This window comes from Lonchura striata, chromosome 2 (assembly GCF_046129695.1).
Source record: "Lonchura striata isolate bLonStr1 chromosome 2, bLonStr1.mat, whole genome shotgun sequence".
Classification (NCBI taxonomy): Eukaryota; Metazoa; Chordata; class Aves; order Passeriformes; family Estrildidae; genus Lonchura; species Lonchura striata.
Window position 1 is genome coordinate 36,494,675 of NC_134604.1, and position 22,939 is coordinate 36,517,613.

General features: G+C 43.2%; 1 protein-coding gene across 2 annotated transcripts in view; it reads left to right on the forward strand.

The window, feature by feature from the left end:
- PRSS23 (serine protease 23) overlaps positions 1–17,292 on the forward strand; it is a 40,001-nt gene extending 22,709 nt beyond the window's left edge. The window contains exons 1-2 of one of the 2 annotated variants that reach the window (XM_077781326.1): positions 9,148–9,291; positions 14,128–17,292. In XM_077781326.1, the coding sequence (XP_077637452.1) occupies positions 14,141–15,259 (1,119 nt within the window). In that variant the 5' untranslated portion in view covers positions 9,148–9,291; positions 14,128–14,140 and the 3' untranslated portion in view covers positions 15,260–17,292. Of the gene's footprint in view, positions 1–9,147; positions 9,292–14,127 lie in introns of those variants that run through there. The other variant, XM_021545030.2, reaches the window with a different exon arrangement.
- Positions 17,293–22,939: the final 5,647 nt, after the last annotated feature.

The following is a 22,939-nucleotide window of genomic DNA, read 5'->3' on the forward strand; positions in this document are numbered from 1 at the left end:
TTTTTTTAGTTTTATAATGTATAGCACAGTGCAGTTCTAAACAGAGTTAAAACTTGTGGATTCCAGAGAAATGCAAATAATATATGAACCAACATAATGCAATATTGTTCCTAATCAGACAGAGCTCCCATTTATTTAAATGAGAATTGCCTGCAGGATCAGGTTGACAGGTCCTAATCAGAGCTCAGTCAGCTGTCAGCTTTCCCTGGCGAGTGGAGTACAGGGGATTCAACTTCACCTCACCCTCCTTCTGCCACTCCTCTGCCCTCACAACAGAAGCTCCGTGTTCACATGCGGAACAAGAGCGCTCACGACGTGCTGGTTTCATTCTGGCCAGGCCTGGCGCTTCCCGTCTTTGTCAGCGTCTGGTGCCGTCCTTCATTGTGAGCCTAATAAGTACATGGAGCCTGGGGAGCGGGGATCTGAGCGGCCTCACAGCAGCGAGCCTCCAGGAGCTTGTTTGCCCAGCAGACAGGCTGGGCAAACAATTAGCTCCAGCTCCAGCATTCAGGTCCTGGAGAAGAACTGGATGCTTGGCACTGGCCGCTCTCCATGACATTCAAAATCTGGCTTTTCTCCAATCAAATATTTAAACATTCGCGACCGTTTGTCCCAAAGCCTCGGTTAGGAATTTCTGCTCCGTTCTAATTTTGTAAATGGAGATTTGGTGATTATTTACTGCGAACTTAGAAAAAAAAAAATGTACTTAGCTTTACAGCAAGGGTAAAAGAGAGTTTGTTTGAAAGTCATATAATGGAACAGGTCAGCACTACCAGCATATACTACCAACACTGTAAGCAATGTACACTTAGACAAAGTATAACTTGGAGCGTTGCTGTCACAGCCCCTTCTGTGCTCATTGCTGGTAGCAAACAGCTGGCTTCTAATGAAACATAACGGAGAATTTGTTATTTTAAAAGTGCCTTTCCATTTATAATCGTGCCTGTTGCAGTACAATGGAGAATTGTATCCTTATTCCTTCATGCTGGCAATGCAGGAAATATTTTAAAAAGTGCTTGTGAAGTATTTATTTTCAAATGCATTAATGATGTGTCTCCAAATCAGTAAAGCTTTGAGTAATGCATTCAGGTAGTACCTTTTGTATTAGGACTTTATGCTCATTACAATCCATGCCTTTTATATTTTCAGATTGATACAGTAAAAGATACACACTATTATATAAGTCAATCTCCTAAACATCACAAACTCTTATATTTTACCCTAATTAATTTTATCCAACTCATCTCTTCAATGTGAGTAAGGAACTTGAGTAAATTCTCATGGAAATTAACATCCTGAATGCCACAGATCTGTCAAGCCAGCTTTGACATGGTAAATAAACAAATAAATAAAATATGGTAAACAACATCTGAAAATGTACAGGAAAATCTCAAATGTTTTTGAACCACAGGATAAGTATCTACTTAAAACATCTCTCTGCACTGTATAGAGAAAGTGACCTAGGCTGAACGATCTAGTCTGGATTTCCCACAGTAACAGTGGGATTATCTAAAATTACATACAGCAGTTACCTAGACTGAAAACTAACACAGAAAATATATGTTAGCCTTGCCAGGTAACAAAGGCTTAGTTCCAAAAATTAGTATTGTAGTTCACAGCCGTCTATAAAATTAAAAATGTTAAAATCAGGAGTTCCCAGAAACCTTTCAAGATCTCTTGGCCATTATTGTAAATTTTCAATTAGTTCTAAACTGTAGAAGAAAAATGGTAAAAGTTTGGCAAAAAGTGAGGGTGATATGAGTATTTGAATAAGATATATGGAATGACCCAGATAACTGCTGGCTTTTTAAACTTGATTTCAATCTCAGATCACATAATCAGATTGACAATATATTTCACAAATGATCAAAGTAATATAATTAAGATTCATGGAAACAGATTTTGTTAAAGTATAATTCAGCTTTTGATGTAAGTGCAAGTTTTAGAATAACTGTATGTGTGTGTATATATAAATATATATATACACTGATACAGTATATATATAGGATGCTATAGTACGCTAGGACTTTTAGGGCCTTTGACCTCGACATATGTTGCTAAACAGCTGAAATATAAATAGAAATAACTAGACAATGATGAACTAAAGGCTGTAATGTACACCTACACTGTGATAATTTTTAGCTCAGGACTGACTGTTCTGTAAAATATCTTTCTAGCTCAAACAAGATTAGCAGCCAGGGACAGAGAACTCCTTGGGTAATGCAGGAAGTCAGGCTGGATCTCAGTGCTTCATCCCAGCTATAAAATCCCCTTTGTATGGGTAACTTGACTATTAAGTGAAATACCAAAATGTTTTGCATCACCTAAGGTACAGCTAGACAGGGTCCTTCCTCATTGCCTTCCTCATTGCCCAGGTTCTACTACTCCAATTAGTAGTAATATGGGATCTTCCTACTAACAGACAAGGATGAGGGCAGTTTAAGGACCTTTATTTCTCCTGAGAGCAGCTAAACTTCTATTCCAGGTGTATCTGTGTGGATGTCTTTGTTGGGTGTGCTGCTCACTCCTTTTCTGTTCCAGGAAGTCTCCTCCCAAAGTGCCCATGTAATGTTGCCATGGAGTTGTTCAGGATGTTTCTCAGGTTTACTGTCTTAGGCTATTGATAAATGTAGGTAGATACCTATACTCTGCTTGTCTTAGTTTGTATTTCCAATGAGAAATAGAAAGTAATGTGAAATTCTAAATCATATTTACAGGTTTGATGCATGACTCAGCTCCTGGTGCAAACCTGGTCCCAAGTCTTGGGTTCGTAGTGTCTGTATCTTGATCTGATTTGTCTTGTGAGAGGCTGTATCATGTAATTAAAAAGTAAATATTTCCACTTAAATCTCTCTCCTTGGTTCCAAAGGGAACACAGGTTAAATGAAAGAGTATAGGCTGGATGAATATATTTGATATTTTGGAGACAGACAGGAAATATTAACAGATCACCAGTAAGTACCTGGTTTATTGTATGGAGCAGCACAGGGTTATTTTTATATAATCATCTTTGAGCTCTGAAATGCACTCAAAGGCAAACTGTGTCACAAATAAGTTATAAGACTTGCTATAAATATTTCTCATGGGATATGTCTCTGCAAGACATATCATCAAATGGTTTGCCTATCTTCTAGGCTTTGATCTGTAGATTGTAGTAATTAGTGCTGGGAAAGATCTATTGGATTGCCTAAACTGCTACATGATATTCAGCATTTCCCCTTCCTAATGTTTTGCCTCACACAGTTTATATATCCAGGGGGCAGGGGCAGAAATCCCCTGGGATACTATTTCACAACCAATTCACACAGTCAGTGATTTTTCTGGTGAGGTTTAGTCCAAATACATGTTTTCTGATCTCATTGCATGAAAGTTTTGTTATTATATGCCTTAGTGTCATGTGAAATAATTCCTCCTTAGGGTCCTATATACCCTGCACTGCAAGTGCAGACTGATAGATTCATCCTATCATAAACTATGCAAGTTTTCTTTATTCACCTTTAATGTACTTTTTTTCTTTTATTTACCTCCAATCTGTCTATGTTTCACGTGGAGCTAGGTAGCCAGACCTAAATACAATCCTGCAGCTGCAGTCACAGCTGAGAAGCATAAAATTGCAGTAAGTACCTTACAAATGAAATATGTCATTTGTCACATGGGGAAAAAATGGATCATAGGTTAGTGAAACAGGTTACCTCTTTGGGAGAAAAACCATCATTCTCTTTATAGTTGGATACAACAGATTTGGAAAACAACCCAAGTTCATCTTGACAAGATGTGAACAAGAGCCACCCAAGAGCAATTCTCTGGTGAGGAGCATGTCCACTCCACACAAGCTGTCTAGGCTGTCTCTATTGATGCCCAAGAGAAAATAATTCCAGACTGTAGTTCCATAATAATATCAGCATCTAACATGGGTGGGCTGGATTGCCTCCTCTCCTCTGCTTAAAGATACCCTTCCCTAGGCTATTGACATAATTTTTAGATGGCTAAAACTAGCCAAGGCTGATCTTGCTTACTCGTTCCCAAGCTAATCACTATGATTCCTCCTCATGTTTCAGAATAGAAGCCCCTTACAGGCTCCATGTGCTGGCTTTGATGGCTAAACAGCCCTCCTGTGTGCCTTGGGCCCTTAGAAACACTGATACATGGGACATTATGTTGACTCGCACAAATTCGACCAGCAAAAGCTTATTTGACCAAGAAATTGAGACAGAAATACTCAAAAAAATAGTCCCAGTCCCTGGTTAATTCTCCTTTTTCTTTGCCTCCCTAAGATGGGGAGATAGACCTGATTTTATTGGCCACACAGGGCCTACATCCATTTCAGGATTATATTCACAAGAACAACACCTAGTTTAGACCACAGCTAAAACACAGTCTGAAATATGGTGAGGTCCTTCAGAGTTCACACTGCTAACTTCAAGGTGCCTTCATGCTGCTGCAAGATAACCAGGCATCAAAATTTGAAATGCAAACATCTCACTAGAAATGCCATCAAATCTGGCTGTACAATGGGATAGGAAAGGCCTTTCCCTGCCCTGCAGGGTGGGCTCTCACTGTGGGGAGAACCTTCTGTTTTGCCATGTATATTAAATATGGGATTCTCTTAAAACAAGCTGGGCACAAGGTGAGTATTATCTCCAACAGGAGCTGAAAAAAGTCTACTAATATCCTCAACATTTCATGTCACATACAGCACTTAGAAAATGTTGCAGCTCACTAATCTTAAATGAGCAGTTAGTGGATTCAAAGCCACCAGACAGAGAAGTGACACCACCGGCAGAATGGAAACCCAGCAGATAGACACAGGCTGGCATGAAAACAAAAACAGAAGTGATGAATTCAATCCAATTTTGCATAACACTGAGGATCCCATTTTTCAGGAAATTCCTGAAGTTCTCAGAGAGAGGTTGCAGTGGATGTTTTTTTTTTTAAGGTGTCATGTTGGAATTACTTCACTGTAGTGATATGCTATTTATTCAAACAACAAAGATGCAGAGTCTTAAAAGAATCTCAAGCTTGCTGGAGCAAATCCAGATGCCTGTTTTGTTTCAACAAGTTTTCACTATCATGAAATTAAAGAGGTACTGTTAGTCTAAATATCACTCATCAGAAATGTTTTCAGTAACAAGAATAGTAGGAATTCTCAATAGTTAAGAGTGTACATAATATATATAGCTGTGAATTTTGAAACAAGCTGAATTTAAAATACTAATTCTCTTTTTCTTCTTTCTATGCACTTCATAGTTTGATCAAAGCTATCTACATAATATACTCTATGTAGAGAATCCCATGTCATGTCTGACAGATATGGATAATCCCATTAAGCCTTTAAGTTGAAAATTCTGGTGGGGGGAGAAACAGCTACAAAATAATTCCTAAACTACTGTATTTTCAGTCCAATATTACATCTTGTGTTTCCCATATAGTAGTGGATTAGTTCTCCAGTAGATTTAGAAACTTTCTGTAAAGCTTGAGTTTTCTCAGGAAAAGCCTTTTGTTTGCAGTTGTATCTGCAGGTGCAGTAGAAACCTTCCCCTGTCTAAGTGAATTGCAACTAAATGCTCAAATATCCCTATACATCCAGGAAGAAGATGGACACACTGAGTGGGCTTTACATAATGTAACTGTAGGCACCAAAAGTTAAATCTAACTTCTCATGATAGACAGCAGAATAAAATGAGTGCATTTAAGGAAGGATTGTCTGGCCTAACTTACATCCTATTTTAGGATGTGATTGTTTGCCCTCTGAGATAGTCCCTTAAGATCTGCAAAAGGAACCTAGAGTGGTCATGACTAGCTTTTAGTTGTCTTATTCATCAGTGGAATCCCCTGCAAGGCTAGGGCCCTCCTCCATGCTGCTCCACAGTGTCAGTCGCTGGTGACAAGATTTTTGCCAACACAGGAAGGATATTGTATATATTCAGCTGTCAGTTTTCCCACTTGGTAATCTTTTCCATAAACTAAACAACTCAGATTCCCAGTCCTGACGTGCTTCCTTTCAGAGCTGACAGTAAAATCATTTAGCTTCTGGGAATTAGGAGTAAGTACCTTCCCCACGACCCTTGCATCCACAGTCTTGAAAAGGCTGAGGAAGAGTTCCTTCTCTCCTAGTGGTATCGCCTTGTGGTGCAGCATATCTGAGGTGAATGTCTGTCCTTCCCCTTCCCACCAGCACAGCACCCAATCATGGGAGAGTCACCACTGTAATTGTCATCAAAACGCTTCATTGAGATAGGGTATGCTCTCACACTTGTTGTACAGATTTGGGAACTGTGGCACCAGAGCCTTCCTTTGAATCCTAAACTCAAGTAGGGGTGGGGATGAGAGAAGTACTTGCTTCTCCAAAGTCCAAGTCTGCATCATTCTTGCCTTCAAAATAGACTGTTTTGAAAGGGATAGAGAGTGTGTTCACCTTTAACCTTCTCCAACAGTTAAAAAACATTTCAGGAAATTGGGCATCAGTGAGGAGGGGTCTGCATCCCAGGGAAAGTAGAAGGAGTTGGCTGCAGAGCTGCCATTGCAGTGGGGAACTCCAAGGACTTTTCTTCTGCATTGCATCAGCAGTGAGCCAACCATGGGTTGTCATTCTTCCTTCCAGACTCAGTGGCCTCTGAAATCACTTCATTGTCTGCAGCGGAATCTGGCACAGGACCGTAATGCCAGGTTGCTTCATTTCCCTGCAGAATAAAAGATTTCTTCAACCATGCGAAATTATCTCCTGACAGTGCCATTCATTAGGGCTCCCACCTGTAGACTGTTTCATTTTCAGCTTACTCACAGGGTGCTGAAAAGTCAGCATGTGTGTTATCACTTGACAATATAGTACAGCTAATACTTCTTCACCTTTACGTATGTTGTCACTTACTGCCCTTTGCCTCAACAATGGCCCACAGTAGCATTCAGATCTTGGACTTCACTCTCTTTAAAAAAAAACCCAAAAAACTTGTGCAGCCCAATTTCAGCAGAGCTCTTGTTTCTAAAGAGTTATAAACATAGAGAGAAAAGAAATCTATATTTGTTTTTTTTTCTCTTTTGAATTAGAAAGTTAAAACATAAAATTTTGTCTATAGATGCTCAATAGAACAGGACTGTAGTTCATTATTTCTAAAGACAGGCCAGACAAACTGTCTTTTCTGAGCTTATGGTTTAATGTGTACACTACAACTAACAGAAATCAGAAGTTTTTATGACAACAAAATGTCTTGTAACTAAATTTCAAACTAAACATTTTTCTCCATTCCTTTTGTCATGGCAGTTTCTCCCAACACCTTCTGTAGGATTTCATTCTCAGGAGGGGACCTGTAGACACCAAGCCTTGTGGTTCTTATTCATCCATCTGTGTTGTACATAGAGACACACTTCATGGAATCTCATCATCATAAGATGGTTTGGGTTGCAAGTGGTCTCAGAGATCTGCTAGTTACAAATGCCCTGCCACAGGCAAGGACAATTTCCCCTGCTGCTGCTTCAGGCATAGGAGGTTTGCAGTCCAATATTGTATCATGGATAGCCCAGGGCATTGCAAACCCCTACAACTAAGTGAGGTGAGCCCCACTGTATACATCTTAGCACCTCTGTATCTCTGTCCCCCTGTCTGCTGTAAAAACGTCTATCAGCATCATATAGTGTGTATTTGAATTTGAGTCTGGAAGACCCTGGAGCACGTATGGCAGCTAGGACACAAGAGACTGCATGTCCACGGGAAGCAAGAACCAGCTGGACCACTTCTGCAGTGCTGAGACCCACTCTAACCAAACCTCAGAACATTTTCACCCCTACAAGGCATGGGCTAGCCCTTCTATCCATGCAAATCAGCAGAGTTGTATGTACAGGGAAAAACTTCTGAGCCTGCACATCTTGTTGGGACGTGATTAGAGCCACATTAGGAAGGGATCTCTGGTCAATATGGCATTGCAGACAGAGCCTGACTTTGCTGCCTTGTCTGCTGATACTCCAGGGATCTGCCTCACTGTTGCAGGGTCATTCCATCATGGCCCAAGAGCAGCTGCACTGGTGTCACCAGCCCTTCTCCAACACCAGTTGTACCCTCTAGCTGTCTGAGTAGTTACTTTTTTTATTTTTTATTTTTAATTTAGTATATGCTTTTTCCATTCATTTGGTAAAATCTTTCTGTAGACCCAGGTGGGGATGGTGTTAGGACCAGGCAAATGCAAATTAGAAAAATCATGTCTGAAAATGTAAGATCCTGTCATATTTCAGCTCTTCAGATTGTCCATGGGCAGGCAAAATTTTTGCTTTACTTCAGGCTCTCCTCAACCTTTGTAAGGGCAGCAGTGGGTTGAAAGGGTCAGTAGAAGACTTCAAATAAATTCTATGAAATTTGTATTTCCTTTCTGAAATAATGGTGATCAGCTGGGAATTTTGAAAAAAAACCCCACCCTTTTCTTTGGTGACTTTTTCTTGTGGAATTAAAACATTGCAAGGATTTTTGCCTTCTTGGCTCTGGTTTCCTCTTTTCTTGCCAGATATCATTATAAGGCTTCAAGAAGGATGAGTAATTAAAACTCATGAAAACAATGTGTCGGACAATTAAATTTAAATGTCCGCTTGATGAGGCAACACGGGTGAGTGACCGCAGAGCTCCTGGAGCTGATGCCCTGCGGAGGCAGGGGGGATCAACCCGCTCCCAGGGACCCTCTGAAAAGGGATCTGGGGACCAAGAACCTGTTGCCCCCGGGGCTGCAGAGGTGCCACGGGCTGCACCCCAAAATCTCGCACCGAGACGGCATCCCCTGAGCCGCCCGTGGTGCCAGAACACCGCCAATAAAAGCCAAGGTTAGGGAAAACCCCCTACGTTTCTCCTCGGGAAATAAATGAAAACAGCAGTGAAGGATTAAAAGCGGGGGTGCCGCCGCACAGGACGCGCTGGGGCAGCCTGCGCGGAGGCACGGCCGGGGCCCGGCGGGGCGGGGCGGGATCCAGCGGCGGGATCCAGCGGCGGGGCGGGGCGGGATCCAGCGGCGGGATCCAGCGGCGGGATCCAGCGGCGGGGCGGGGCGGGGCGGGATCCAGCGGCGGGATCCAGCGGCGGGGCGGGGCGGGATCCAGCGGCGGGATCCAGCGGCGGGATCCACCTGCGGGAGGCGCCGCTCCGCCCCGCCCCGCCCCGCCCCGCCCCGCTCCGAGCGCGCCGCCGAGGGCCGGCGCCCGGCGGAAGGGAGGGGAGGCGCTCCCGAGCCCCGCGGAGGCGGCGGGAGAGATGGGACCGGCGCCGGCCCCGCCACCTGCCTGAGCCGCTCCCGGAGCCGCCGCCGCCGCGGGGAGCCGGTAGGTAGCGGGTCCCGCCGGCAGGGAGGGCGCCGCGGGGCGCCCCGGGGACAAAGGGGCGGCGGGAGGATGGCGAGCGCCGGGCTCGCCCGGGCAGTGCCTCACCTGCCGGCGTCCGGCCGTGCGGGACACCGGGCGGTGGGAGCGGCTGTCCCGGCCCGGGGCGAGCGCTCCCTGCGCGCAGGGCTTAATGTTTAACCCCGCTCGCATCCACCGGAGCGCACCGGGCGGCGCCTCCCCGGCGGCGCCGGCGACAAAAGGGCGAGCGCGGCTGCTGCCCGCCGGTCCCCGCGGCGGGTCCGCCGCTGCGGCGGCCGGCGCCGCTGCCGGTGACCAACTCTGAAAGGACGGCGGGCGAGCGAACTGCTGCGATAAAATTCGCCTTTGCTGCTTTTTCGTGCTTTGAAGGCGTCTGAAGGTAGCGTTCCGCTGCGGTCCTGTACTTGGATTTGTCACTGTCTTTGAGTACATTAGTGTTTTTGGGGTGGCCTTTTTAGACATACGTGACACGAGGTTTTCCGTGAAGCGGCTGCTGGAGCCTGGGGGAAGCTGTTTTTTGCCTCCTGCCCCAAGCAAGGTCCGAGGGGTTGGTACGGTCCCACCGGGACCCAGCTTGTGTGACCGTAAGTCAGGTGGTTTGGAAGCCCTGGGGGATGCAGGTACTTCCTATAGCTTTATCCCGTTATCCAAAGTGACCATCACTGTCTCCTCGTAATGCAGTTTGCTCTCGTGCCGTGACACTGAAGTTGCTTGACATGAAAGGAAAGAGAAAAAAGAAAGAAAGGAGTGCGAAAGGAGGCAGTTCTGGGAATAGGACTCAATGGAAACATATACTATGCTCCCTTTTCTCTGTGTATTCATGTCACTGGTACACGTGCCAAAATAGCCGCTGTACCCGGTGTGTATGTTAATGCACACGCCCGTGGCCTGCCAGTATCAAATTTAGTTTCAGGTTTTCCAGGGCATCTCTTTCTACAGCCCTCAGTCTAGCAGGTAAGGCAGTGTAACCCTCGTACCACCCTCAGCATCTCAGGCAGGCTAATAAAGCTGTTAGATTTTAATGGCAGGGAGGCTTCTGTAGTTATTAAAGTGCAACTTCATTATTTTTGCTGTGTTTTAACAAGTTCTGTGACCAGGAAAAGCAGCAGAGGTATTTTGGCACGGCACTGACAGTGATTTAGTTCTCCTTCTTGATTTGGTTTGAGGCAGATTTTTTTCTCTCACTGTCTTGGTTTTCTCCATTTTTTTTGTTTTTGGTATGTTAATCTTTCTGTCTTCCAGCACTGTGGAAAAACTTTCTTCATTTCAAAATGTAATGGAGACTGGTTCATGAGCTTTCATACTAGATTATCCATGATCTATTGTTATTTAAGCATCTACTACAAGAACCACTCCTGAAGTAGTGAACTCTTGCAGAAAAATTAATTGCTTATTAGAAAATTACTCATGTCCATCCTGAACAAGGCAGTTTTCTTTCAGCAGCATCTATCTTCAGCGCGAATGCCCACAGCAAGCAGGAAAATGTATTTGTAAAGTGTATTAGCAGCATGAAGAGCCCCGGGGTAGCTGTCACTGTTTCCATTCTCTAAACAATTTTAATGCCATTAGCGAGTGTGATTATGTACAAACCGCTTCTAGGGGGTTCCTAGGCTGGATGTCAGAGCAGAGCTTTGTGCTGAGTCAAAGGGTGGATTGAGTTTATGACACAGTTTAAATAGAAACAGAAGAGCAGAGCTACAGTAGAGCAGCACATCGTAATTCATTCAGTGCCGCTCTGTGATAGCCGTGCGGGGAAGTGCTCGCTCCTTACCACTCTGCTCAATTTGAGAACACCTCTGGGGTCACCCATGAGTAAGTAGCTGAGGACAGAGAGTTTTAACCCTGGGGTTTTTTGCAGCTGTTTGATTGTGTTTCAAATGAGAAGAGAAAGTTAAAGGAAAGGAGAGCCTCCCTGGAAAGTCTATGTTTAAATGTAAGCTGCTTTTTCAGTTCCTTCATTTTTAAGAGGAAGGATCCACACAGAAGTAGGTACTGTGCACTAATTTCCATCCTGTTATAAATAAGACATTTATTATATTTATAGCTGCCCAGATCTGCTTTAGTACCACTTATATCTCCAGATGGGATATAACTATGAAGACTTCAGTAAACGAGCACTGTTTAGCTTCTATAGGTATAAACTCACAACTGTATTTTATTGTCAGGTTTAAATAACATTCTAAATAATAGAAAGGTTCTATAACTGATGAAAAGCCTTTTTTATCCCCTAGAGCTGCAATGTGATCGCATCACAGAAGCAGCGGGGAGGGGGGGTGGGAGACTTGCTCAGAGACGTGGAGTGAGTACCACTTTACACAGCGCAGGCACAGATACCATGTTCGGAAGCCTTTTTTTCTGGGACCATCTCGAGTCCCATCTCCTGTCTTGTTCTCTTCATAGGGCGGCTGCCCTCTGCTGTCTGAAGCTGCCCTTCCAAGTGCTGGCGGTGCTGTGCCGCTGATGGTGAGGAGATAAGGCAGAGCAGGTTGCAGGGCGAGATAATCTCTCTTCTCAACCCAGATGATAATCTCGGAGGAAGCAGAGGAGCTGTTTGGCACAAAGTGCCTTCATCGTGTCCCTGTGCTGACAGGCACGAGGGAATCTGGCTGTGTTTGTGCAAATAACAACTGACAAGACGCCTCTGGTTTTGCCCTGCCAGCTAAATAAACCAGCCAAAGGCCAGCAGAGGCTCATTTAGCATGAATGGGTTTTAGCTCCAAGAAGTGGCATGAGTGGTGCAATTTAGAGAGATGCAATCTGTCAAGAAATCTGAGGGCATCGAGGGCAAACTGCGTAGAAATATGTGCTCTTAATGGTGGGATCAGCTACCTGATGGGCAGCTTAACCATGGTTTAGTCTGCTATCAGCTCCTAACTGTGAAACCAGTAAGCACTGCTGCATGCAGCCCTCCCTGACACAAACAGGACAGCTAGCAGTTGATTTATGCCAGTGTGTATTGTCTTCGTGGGGATGGAGAGGTGTCATTTGCCCCTGTTATCTTATTTTTTTTTTTCTGTCTTCCAAAATCACTGGCCTACAACAATAGATGTGATAATACACCAGGTGTTCCCTGTGCCATCCTTACAGCAATTTGGAACTCTCTCATTTCATAGCTTGCAAAATGCAGCCACATCCAATATTAAAATTTGCTGTGGAAGGAGTCAGAGGAGCAGTTGGTTTTCCTTGAATACCAAGTATTTTCTGATTTTGACACATCCAAAATGATACAATTCTGATTAATGTTTAAAATGGCTTGTATTTGCCGGCGTGAGTCATCGGTTAGGTATAATGCATCATATTTGGTGGAGACTATCCTAGGAAAAAAGTGTGTTTCTTTAAATATGTCCTGTTTGTTAATGAAAAATTTTGCAACAGAATGTGTGGTCACTTCTGCAAGAGTCTGTACCTACCTTTGTGGGTTTCAGTAGCATCAGTTCTGTTCATCTACATCTGTTTTTTGTACTTGAAGTCTTTTGATATTTTTGCATGAGTCAATTGATATTTTGATTGTGTACTTTAATGAGAGCCTCTGTTCCCAAAGAGGATGGTACCAAAAATATAAGAATCTAGGCCTAATATTTGAGTTGAACACCACTGGACATCAGCAGCCTGTAGCTTTCAAAGTCTTTTTTGGTTCAACTTAGGGATGGATATTCCTACACAAAGCATTGGAGAGAAAGATTTTTCTTTTTTTATTCTTAGATAGCTATGGTCATTTCCTGTGTGATTTGCTTTGGTTTACTCATTTCAGGCATTTCAGGAATGATCCTGCAGTTGTGATCAGTGTAACCTCAGCAGGATTTTAAATATGTGTAAGCTCAACATAATTGTGAACTTTCATTTGAATAATCTTTGTGTGAGGGAGATCCTGCCTGCCTTCTTGCCCAGGGCACAGTGCCTCCTGCAGCGATTCAGCTGTATGGCTAATTTTCAAATAAACTGAAGTTACGCATTTTTTTGACACAATACTAGTGCACACTGTTCCCTGCAGTCTCAGGCACTCTCCCTGCGGTTCATAAACACATTTACAGCCACATTTGCTTCCCTGTGCTCAGAGGGGGTTGGTTTGCATTTCTAATTAATTGAGTTTACAAAGCAATAAGCCAGTGTGTTAACTGAAAATTCCCTCAAGAATTGTAATCTTCCTTCATTAGCTGCCTGTGTGTAATCATATCACCCTTTCTCATGTAAGCCTTGGGGCCAGTGCCATGTGGTGCAGAACCTTTGTCTGGTGTGAGTTGCAAGGGGAAGTGAGTCTCCTCTGTGGTCATCCTGTCAGGTCACCTTCTTTGTCCTTCCCCACCTGTCCCTAACATCAGCCTGATGTCTTTGGCTGAGACAGCAAATGCTGTGAAGATATTTAAAGGACATCTTTCAGCGAAGTCAGAGAGTTGGGGAGAGCTTTCAGAGAGTGTTCTAATCTAGCTGAAGACAGACACATTTACTCTTTGCAGAAGCTTTGTTTGCTGGATGAGTAAACAGAATCTGAATTTTCTTTAAACTGTGTGAAGACAAGTACTGTAACTTCCCACTGATGTCGGCTGGGAGTTGGTGGCTCAGCACACCTAAGGGTTAAATGTCCTGTATTTCAGTGTTAACCTGGGACACTTGTTGCAAGGCTCAGGCTAAGGCATTAGTTTGACACAGAAATCTGAGCTACTTGATGTAAGTTAACTCCATTCAAATCACTTGACCCTTATTACATTTATACTGGGTTACCAAGTCACTACTTAGCAAGGTAGAATAATCTTGCAACGAGTTTGGGTAAATAACTGTATTTGCTTTTGCTTTCCACAGATCGACATTCAGAATGGCAGCCCTGTCCACTTTAATCCTGCTTTTGTGTGCTGCTAAAGATGTGATGCCTTCCAGTCCTCACTGGAAGCCAACTTGGCCGTCTTACAGAGTACCCGTTATCCTGCCACAGTCTACCCTGAACTTGGACAAACCACAGTTTGATGCTGAGGCCAGACTGGAGGTGGTATCTCCGTGTGGCCCAGCATGCCACAAAAGTTCTCCTCTGCCAACTTATGAAGAAGTGAAGAACTACCTGTCCTACGAAACCCTGTATGCTAATGGCAGCCTCACTGAAACTGAAGTGGGCATATATATTCTGAGCAACAGCGGCGATGGGTCTCGAGGCAGATCTCGAACTAAGAGGCAGATCTATGGCTATGACAGCAGGTTTAGCATTTTTGGGAAAGACTTCTTGTTGAACTACCCTTTCTCCACATCGGTGAAGCTCTCTACAGGTTGCACGGGGACGCTGGTGGCTGAAAAGCATGTTCTTACTGCTGCTCATTGTATCCATGACGGAAAGAGTTATGTCAAAGGAGCTCAGAAACTGCGGGTGGGGTTTCTAAAGCCCAAACAGAAAGATGGCGGCAAAGGGTCCAATATCACCAACTCGGCAATGCCTGAGAAAATGAAATTCCAGTGGATCCGAGTGAAACGGACGCATGTCCCCAAAGGATGGATCAAAGGCAACGCCAATGACATTGGCATGGATTATGACTATGCCCTGCTGGAGCTGAAGAAGCCACATAAAAGAAAGTTTATGAAGATAGGTGTGAGCCCACCAGCAAGACACTTACCTGGAGGGAGGATTCACTTCTCTGGCTACGACAATGACCGTCCGGGAAACCTGGTTTACCGTTTCTGCGATGTCAAAGATGAAACGTACGACCTGTTGTACCAGCAGTGCGATGCCCAGCCAGGTGCCAGTGGATCTGGGGTATACGTGAGGATGTGGAAGAGGCAGAATCACAAATGGGAGCGTAAAATTATTGGTATATTTTCAGGCCATCAGTGGGTGGACATGAATGGCACCCCGCAGGATTTCAATGTAGCTGTCCGCATTACACCCCTCAAATACGCACAGATCTGTTACTGGATCAAAGGCAACTACCTTGACTGCAGGGAAGGATAAAGACAATGAAACTCCATGAAAGCACTTAATGACTGGTTTTAGTTACTCATCTGAGGAAAGGCTAGACTTGTGCTGCAAATGAATGTGATCATGTAACATCAGGAGGTGATATGTAGCTTTTCAAGCCAGCCACCTTGTTCTTAGGACAGGGTCTGGGTGGTGCTTCCATTACAGCCTGAAACTGGGAGAAAGGAACGTCTGCTGGGTGGGGAAGGAGCAGGTGGACTTGCTGAATTTGCAGCTGAGCAACTGAAGATTAATTAGGGGCGGATCAGTAAACAGTATGAAAACAGAACCGTCTCCAAAGAATCTTGTAAAAGGGACGCTGTTGACTATCTCATGCCTACAATGTTTGTTTTAATAAATCCTAGGATTAGTAGAAATGCTTTGATCTGAACTTTTAAAAGAAAATATTTCTATGCTGTTGGGGGCTGAAGAGGGGCATTTAATGGTGTTTGCAACCCAAACATTACAGCTTTGTGTTCCTGCATGAGAAAAGAGAGTGTGAAAAGGGCAAGGCATGCACCGTGGGAGATGAATGCCACACAAATAGCGTGAAGGGTAAATAACCACATAACACTTCTAACTTCCTTTCAGCCTGAGTGATTTGAGACTTTATTAGTAACATAGTTAGGAAAAATGCTTTTTGAGCAGACAGACCTTGATGTTGTAGGGATTTGACTGTGAAGATGATGTTGGTCATGTGATCAGTGCCGTTACATCCTGCTTTGAGAAACACTAATTGCACATGGGATTAAATCTACATAGGAGCTGGGACCTATGAAGGAGCAGGATCCCTATGAATATATTAGAAAGCATCTGGGGAAAGGGGCTTTTCTGTTTATGACCTATTTAGGCCTTTTAAGGAAAATCTCATGTCAGTAACTCAGATTTTCAGAGGGGAAGCCTGTCTTCAGTCTTGCTGTCTATCTGAATTGCGGCCTGCAGAGCAGGTAAAGGAGAGAGCAAGACAAGTGTTCTATTGAGTTTTCCCCCTATTTATTGAGCTGTGTTACCTACTTGTAAGTCTAAGGTCCCTAACGCAGTGGGACCCTAGACTTACAAACATCTCTCAGCCTTTGACAGTGTAGTTTGGGCATCTTGACTAATGTTTCTTGTGTTTTTGGAATAGGAATACTCCTCCCCACCTAGCTGATGAGTTACAAATAATTCTTGGCAAATGCACAGTTCAGGGTTTCTGCAGTTGGAATAGAACCACTTTATAGGATGCAGCCTGGGTTTGCTGTGAAGTGATCCTCTGCTGTCTTACAGATAACAGTGATACTTTTACTATAGAAGCATTAGAGTTGAAAACAAGAACTGTCTTTCTGGGGTAAAAACAGTGCAGCCAAATACTGTAGCTCAGCAAATAGCATTTGGAAGTTAACATGGTCTGTACAAACAGCCTTTCTTAGATGGATTGTGCCACTTATTTCAGTAACATGGTTGAGGACATGATGCCATGCCATGATTATTTTTTTAAATAGCAGGATAGACACTGGCTCTAGTTCCTCTTCCATCCATCACTCACTGACTCCTGAAGCTTCCCAAATTGTCCGTGGTGCTTGGTGTTGTGGGACAAGTGCAAGTCTCTGGTGAGAAATATCAAAGCTGGGAAGGAGTGAATCCAACCAGAGCTTCCCTGTGCTATACCAATACAAGGAAAATGTTAATTCAGCTAAGCCTTTTTTTACACTCTACTAATTACTACGGCATTTGTAAACATATGCCTGATGGTGCTTTATCTTTGTGGTGGCTTTGGCTCTAGTTCTGACAAACATTTTTGCTGGAGCTGCCTATGATTATTTTTTTTTTAGAAGCAGTGTACAAAAATGTGGACTCTCATGTGGGTTTTTGGTGCACTCAGATACAAGCAGTTACTAATGCTTTGAAATATGAATAATCACCATATGTATCTGATGGTCTTTTTCTGACTTTTTGTTTTAATTTCCTTTACTCTATGGATGTTATCTGGAGCACTTTTGTTTGAATGTATCACAGTGAATAAAGAAAAGTTATGGAATTTCAATGCAGACATTCTTGTATTTGTGCTGTATTGGGTTGCACTTTCAGTCTCATTTCAGCTACTTATTTGTAAAGACATTCAGATGCAGATTTATTAAAATCCTTGGTGCTGTTTATTTTCTTTCAATTTTCTTCTGCTCTCAGCTGTTAAAAGTTTTTGTTTTGGTGTATTGTTTTTGGTTTGTTTGGTAGGCTTAATTACTTTATACATTTGGATGCTAATAATCAATCTTAGCTTTTGTATGACTCTTACAGTTCCAAAGCCAGTCATGAGCTCTGATTAGTTAGAGCTGAAAATAATCTATTAGACTGAAAAGCCACATAGTTTTTATGAACTTCAGGGTAAATAAACTATGGAGGAATGTGAACCAGTCAGTATAAGGTCATAATTGAGGTCAGTCCATCTTCTTTTTCTTTTAGTTGATGTAGTATAAAAAAAGTTCCTTTGAGGCCAACAGTGAGCTCCACAGTTTTTAGAGAAACACTGGATGCAGAAAGTTTTTCATTTTGAAATTACTGCTCATACAACTTTTGTGACCTCTAACAGTGCACGCTATGTCATATGGGCTTGAGAACCTCAGTCCTGATTTATTGGACATGTTTCCCATCCACTGATACTGTGTTCTCAACTGCTTTCTCAGACTGTAGGCTAAAAACTTTTTGCAGAATCAGAGAATCATTTAGGCTGGAAAAGATCTTTAAGATCTTCAAGGCCAACTGTAAACCTAACACTGCCAGGTCCACCACTAAGCCACATCCCAAAGTGCCACATTTATGTGTCTTTTAAAAACCTCAAGGGGTGGTGACTCTACCACTTCCCTCAGCAGCCTGTTCCAATGCTTGACAACCCTTTTGTTGGAGGCAGTTTTCCTAATATTCAATCTAAACCTCTGCTGGGACAACTTGAGGCCCATTCCTCTAGAGTAATATGAGCAAGGTGGTGGGTTTTTTTTTGTTTTTTTTTTTTTTTTTTTTTGGTTGTTGTTGGTTTTTTTCTAAGAATGTATGCAGCAAATTCAGTGTAATCTGGAGTGGGAGAGTCTCTTCCCACTGCACACCCTGTGCAAACATTCCAGTTTTAGAAAGAAAAGGAAATCTCAGATAACACAGGCAGAGTTGTGGTGCTGAAGTTCAGCACTGTTTCACCTGTGCCCACTGGAGTTGGTGGTAATTTTGCCAGTGTAATCATGTGCAGCAAGGTTGGGCATGCTAGACAGGTTTGAAAATTACAACCTGAGGATATTTGCTTTGATGCTGCAAAGTAGGCTCTTTTAAAACAAGAACTTTAAAAATATGAGAAAGTTAGCCATGCAGCCAAAATAAGGCTCATCAAGAAAACACAAGTAATTAAATTATATACAGGCGTAGCACTTGAAATTTCATTGTCCAGCCAATGACTGGCTATGACCTGCAGAATTGAATGAAGTGCCTCATTATTCTTATATATGAAAGCAAGACAGTAAATGGGTATAGAGGCACTGTTTTGACCGTGCTTGAAAAGGATTAAAGTCTGCTCCTGCATCTGTAAGAGGCTGACATATGAAAAAATTTACGTACTTTGCTATAAATCCCTCAGAGAACAGTGCTGGAGATGGAAAGTGAGGTCTCAAGAAAACACAGACCCTGCTGAGCTCTTCCCCAGCACATACTGAACTTAGCCTACTGAAGACTACAGAATATCATCAAGTTTCCTTCTCAGAGAAAAAGTATTTTCCTTGCATCTGTAATTGTTTTGCAACTGAATTCCCAGGCCTGCCTGGTTAGAGGGCAGCCCTCGTCTTAAAGTTGCAGGCTGAACCCCAAGCAAGTATAATACATGCTTGAAATTCTTTTCCGTGTTTCCACTTAATCTGCCATTTGTTAGCAGGTTTTGGTAGCGTGCCAACGCAATATCCACAGGCCTTGGGAAGAGAAGATTTCAATGAATGCTGGGTGGGTAAAATCTTTGCTTTTCTGGAAGAAAAAGGAAGCGTGGTCAGAGAAGAGCAGCAGAGAGTGAAAGGGCAGTATGATTTGTATCACAGGAGGAGGATTCCTAGAGGATCAATTTTGTGGATGTACATGTGTGTAGGGTTTTTATAAATAATACTGTTACTTTCCATTCCTAGTTCTCCCAGGTGGAGAAGAAAAATTTAGGAGCTAAAGTAAATGAAGTCTCTTCAAAGGAGCACATTAATGCCAGCTCTGAAGCCAGTGTGCAGCACAGATGAAAGGTTTAGGCTGTGACTTGTCTAATAGATACATAAGAGAAAAATGACAGTGACATAAGCATTAGAAACCTGATCCCCTCCCAGAAGATGTTTTTTCCTGTCTTACATGGTGACTATTAGGTTGCACATGCTTTGTGCCTGCTGGCAAAGGTAGTGTGGGTTTTTATAGGTAAATGGTTATACAAGGGAAGCAAAGTACCTTAACATGCTCCAGACATTATTATCAACACTGATTATTCTCAGGATAAAATTATCAGCGATGCTTTGGCTGTGGATTGATTTTTAACTAAATGGGCATGGGTTGAGCCATGAAGAAGGCTTATACTGTTTGTTTTGTTTCTAAAGATCTCTAACAGTAATTAAGTGTTATGGCTCAAGGAGGGGATGGTAAATGTTCCTCTGCAAACTTTTTATGGACAATGGTGTTGTTTTGTTTTTTGTTTTTTACAGTCAATTCCATTTAAAAGATTTGTGCATAAACAGATACAAGAAGTTAAACACTTCTATTAGTTCACTAAGCAAATAATAATGATTTAATTAGCACATGTAATATGTAATATTTGAGATATTTTTTAATAACATTTGCTCGTTAACACTCATTTTGGATTTGGAAATCGCCATTTATGCTGATTTGGTGTGGAGACTGTATTTTTCTAGCAAGCCTGACCAACTTGAATACAAAAGGCATGTACAAGGAATACTGACTTGTGACAAGAATATGAAGATTGTTAGTTCATAATTGAGTGACAGCAGTAATAAGGTACAATAATTTTTTTTCAACTTATCCTAAACAACTTCCTGTGACAGCTTTATGCCATATTGTCATAGATTTGGTGATTTTCCACAGGTTTCATACATGAAGAAGTTAATTTAATGATGGTTTAGGTGCTGAATGACGTGAAGTTGAGCAGGAGTCAGCAGCCTGGCAGCTGGAAGGCCGGGTGTGTCCTTGGTGCATCAGTCACAGCATGGCCAGCCAGGCAAGGGGAGGGGATTGTCCTGCTCTGCTCTGCACTGGGGTAGCCTCACTTGGAGTTCTGGGGCAGTTTTCAGTGCCAAAATATAAAAAAGACATTAGACTATTAGAGAGTGCCCAAAGGAAGACCACAAGATGGTGAGGGGCCTTAAGGAGAAGACATGTGCGGAGTGGCTGGGGTCGCTTGTTGTGTTCAGCCTGGAGGAGACTGAGGGGAGACCTCAGTGCAGTCTGTGACTTCTTGTGAGGGGAAGAGGAGGGGCAGGCACTGATCTCCTCTCTGGTAACCCAAGGGAATGGCCTGAAGCTGTGTCAGGGGAGGTTTAGGCTGGGTATCAGGAAAAGGTTCATCCAGAGGGTGGCTGGGCACTGAACAGGCTCCCCAGGGCAGTGGTCACAGCACCATCCTGACAGAGTTCAAGAACTGTTTGGACAATGGTCTTGGGCACATGGTGGGTCTCTTGGGGTGTCCTGTGCAGGGCCAGGAGTTGCACTTGATGATCCTTGTGAGTCCCTTCCAACTCAGCATATGCTATGATTATGTGAATTTTGCATCCTGTTACCTTTGAAGCCAGATGTATTTACTGCTGTAGACAGGTCAGAAGAACAGAAAAATGCTCACATTTGCAAAAGTTTGGTAAAGGCTTGTCTAACATAAAGTCCTGCTTCTGAGCTGAAGTTGAGGAAGGGCACAGTGAATTGGGATTCCTTCCCTGGAAAAGGGAAGGCTTTCAGGTGACCTTATTGTGGCCTTCCAGAATCTGAAAGGTGTCTACAAGAAAGATGGAGAGAGACTACAAGACAGGGCAAGGGGCAATGGATTCAAACTGAAAGAGAATGGGTTTAGATTAAGTATTAGGAAAAGAGTCTTTACTGTGGGGGTGGTGAGAAACCGTAACAGGTTTCCCAGAGAAGCTGTGGATGTCTCATCCCTAGAAGTGTTCAAGGCCAGGCTGGATGGAGCTCTGAGCAACCTGGGCTAGTGGAAGGTGTCCCTGCCCGTGGCAGTGGGGACCATGTGGTCTTTAAAGTTCCTTTCAACCCAAACCATTTTATGATTCTATATTTGTCATCATACTGAAAGGAGTAGGTTTAAATGAGATAGTTTAGATGAGTTTAAATCTGAGCTTCTTAGAAAATGGTTTATTTTAGCTAGTTTACAATATTTTCTATCCTTTTTTTTTGTTCCTGCCCGTCTTGGAAAATAAATTTCCCTTGATGGAAAAGATATCCTTAGAAATAAGGGGATCAGGTGCACTTAAGAAAGCCTATTCAACTGATGTGTTTGTGCTTTCCTGCTGCAAAGAGGGAGCTTACCCAATAGCTTGGATGTTCTGACTTTTCTGGGACAGGCAGGTCACACTTGCTTTGGTCTTGGCCAAAAAATTGCACCTAGGTCAAAGAATCCTTTCTAATAATAACTCTTTTGAAATCAAAATGTTTCAAGAAAGTATTTTCTATGAATAGAAGTTCATAGAAACCAAACCTATTTTTCTAATGAATTTCTAATCATACCCTGCTTCAGGTAATTTTTCTTGCTGTGTTCTGCCCCCATGGGAGTGAGGATGACATCCCTGCTTGAAAGATGATATTATGTCTTATCAACAGCATTTAACAAAATTCTCCTGTCCAAAAGTTTTCCTGAATTAATTGCAGTTTTTTTGTCACTCTGAATGGAGCATAGTGGGGCTGGTTTCATTGTTGGTGGGGCAAGGAGGACATGAGATCACCACTGCAGCAAAGGGTCAGCCAGCCGTGGGACTGGAGCCCACAGAAACAGGTGGGGCCACAGGGCTTTTCTGGCCTTTGCCATCTCACAAAAGCTTCACTCAGCAAAGAAGCGTGGGGTGGAAGAAAATGTCACACTGGGCTTCGTTCTGCACCCACCAAGTCGGCTATTGTGTTGGGTGGGAGCAGGGATCTGCCACACGGCTTAAATGTCACCAGGCGTGTGGGAGCACTTCTCTCCAGGCAGCCCTTCTGAGGGATCATTGTGGGCAGTGAAAGGGCAGGAAAGACTTCTCCAGAAAGTGTGGGTGGCAGAAAAGCAACCCTTCATGCTGGGAACACATCAGATGTGTGAGAAAACTATGAAATGTAGTTTCCCTGAAGTGAAGAGCTAGGCTGAGTGATCTCTGCAGGTGGAAGGAGGCAGCTTTGCTCAGCAGGACCCCTCCCCATGCCCAGAGGCGTCTCTGGCACCAGCTGAGCTGGAGAGGGATTGTCACACTCTCACCTTTATGGATGAGCTACTCAATATCTGCCATCTGCCTCCAATGGGAAGTAATTATGTAATAGGAAGAACAATAAAAATTGAGAGAATAACCTGACAGAAGCCATGTTAGGTACACTGTGCCAGTTAAATAATTGTTTACAAACAGGTACCCAGAAATACTCTTATTTTTACTAAGTACTGCTCTTGTTGCTAGCACTAAAAACCTTAACTGCATGGGCTAGACTCAAGCTCAT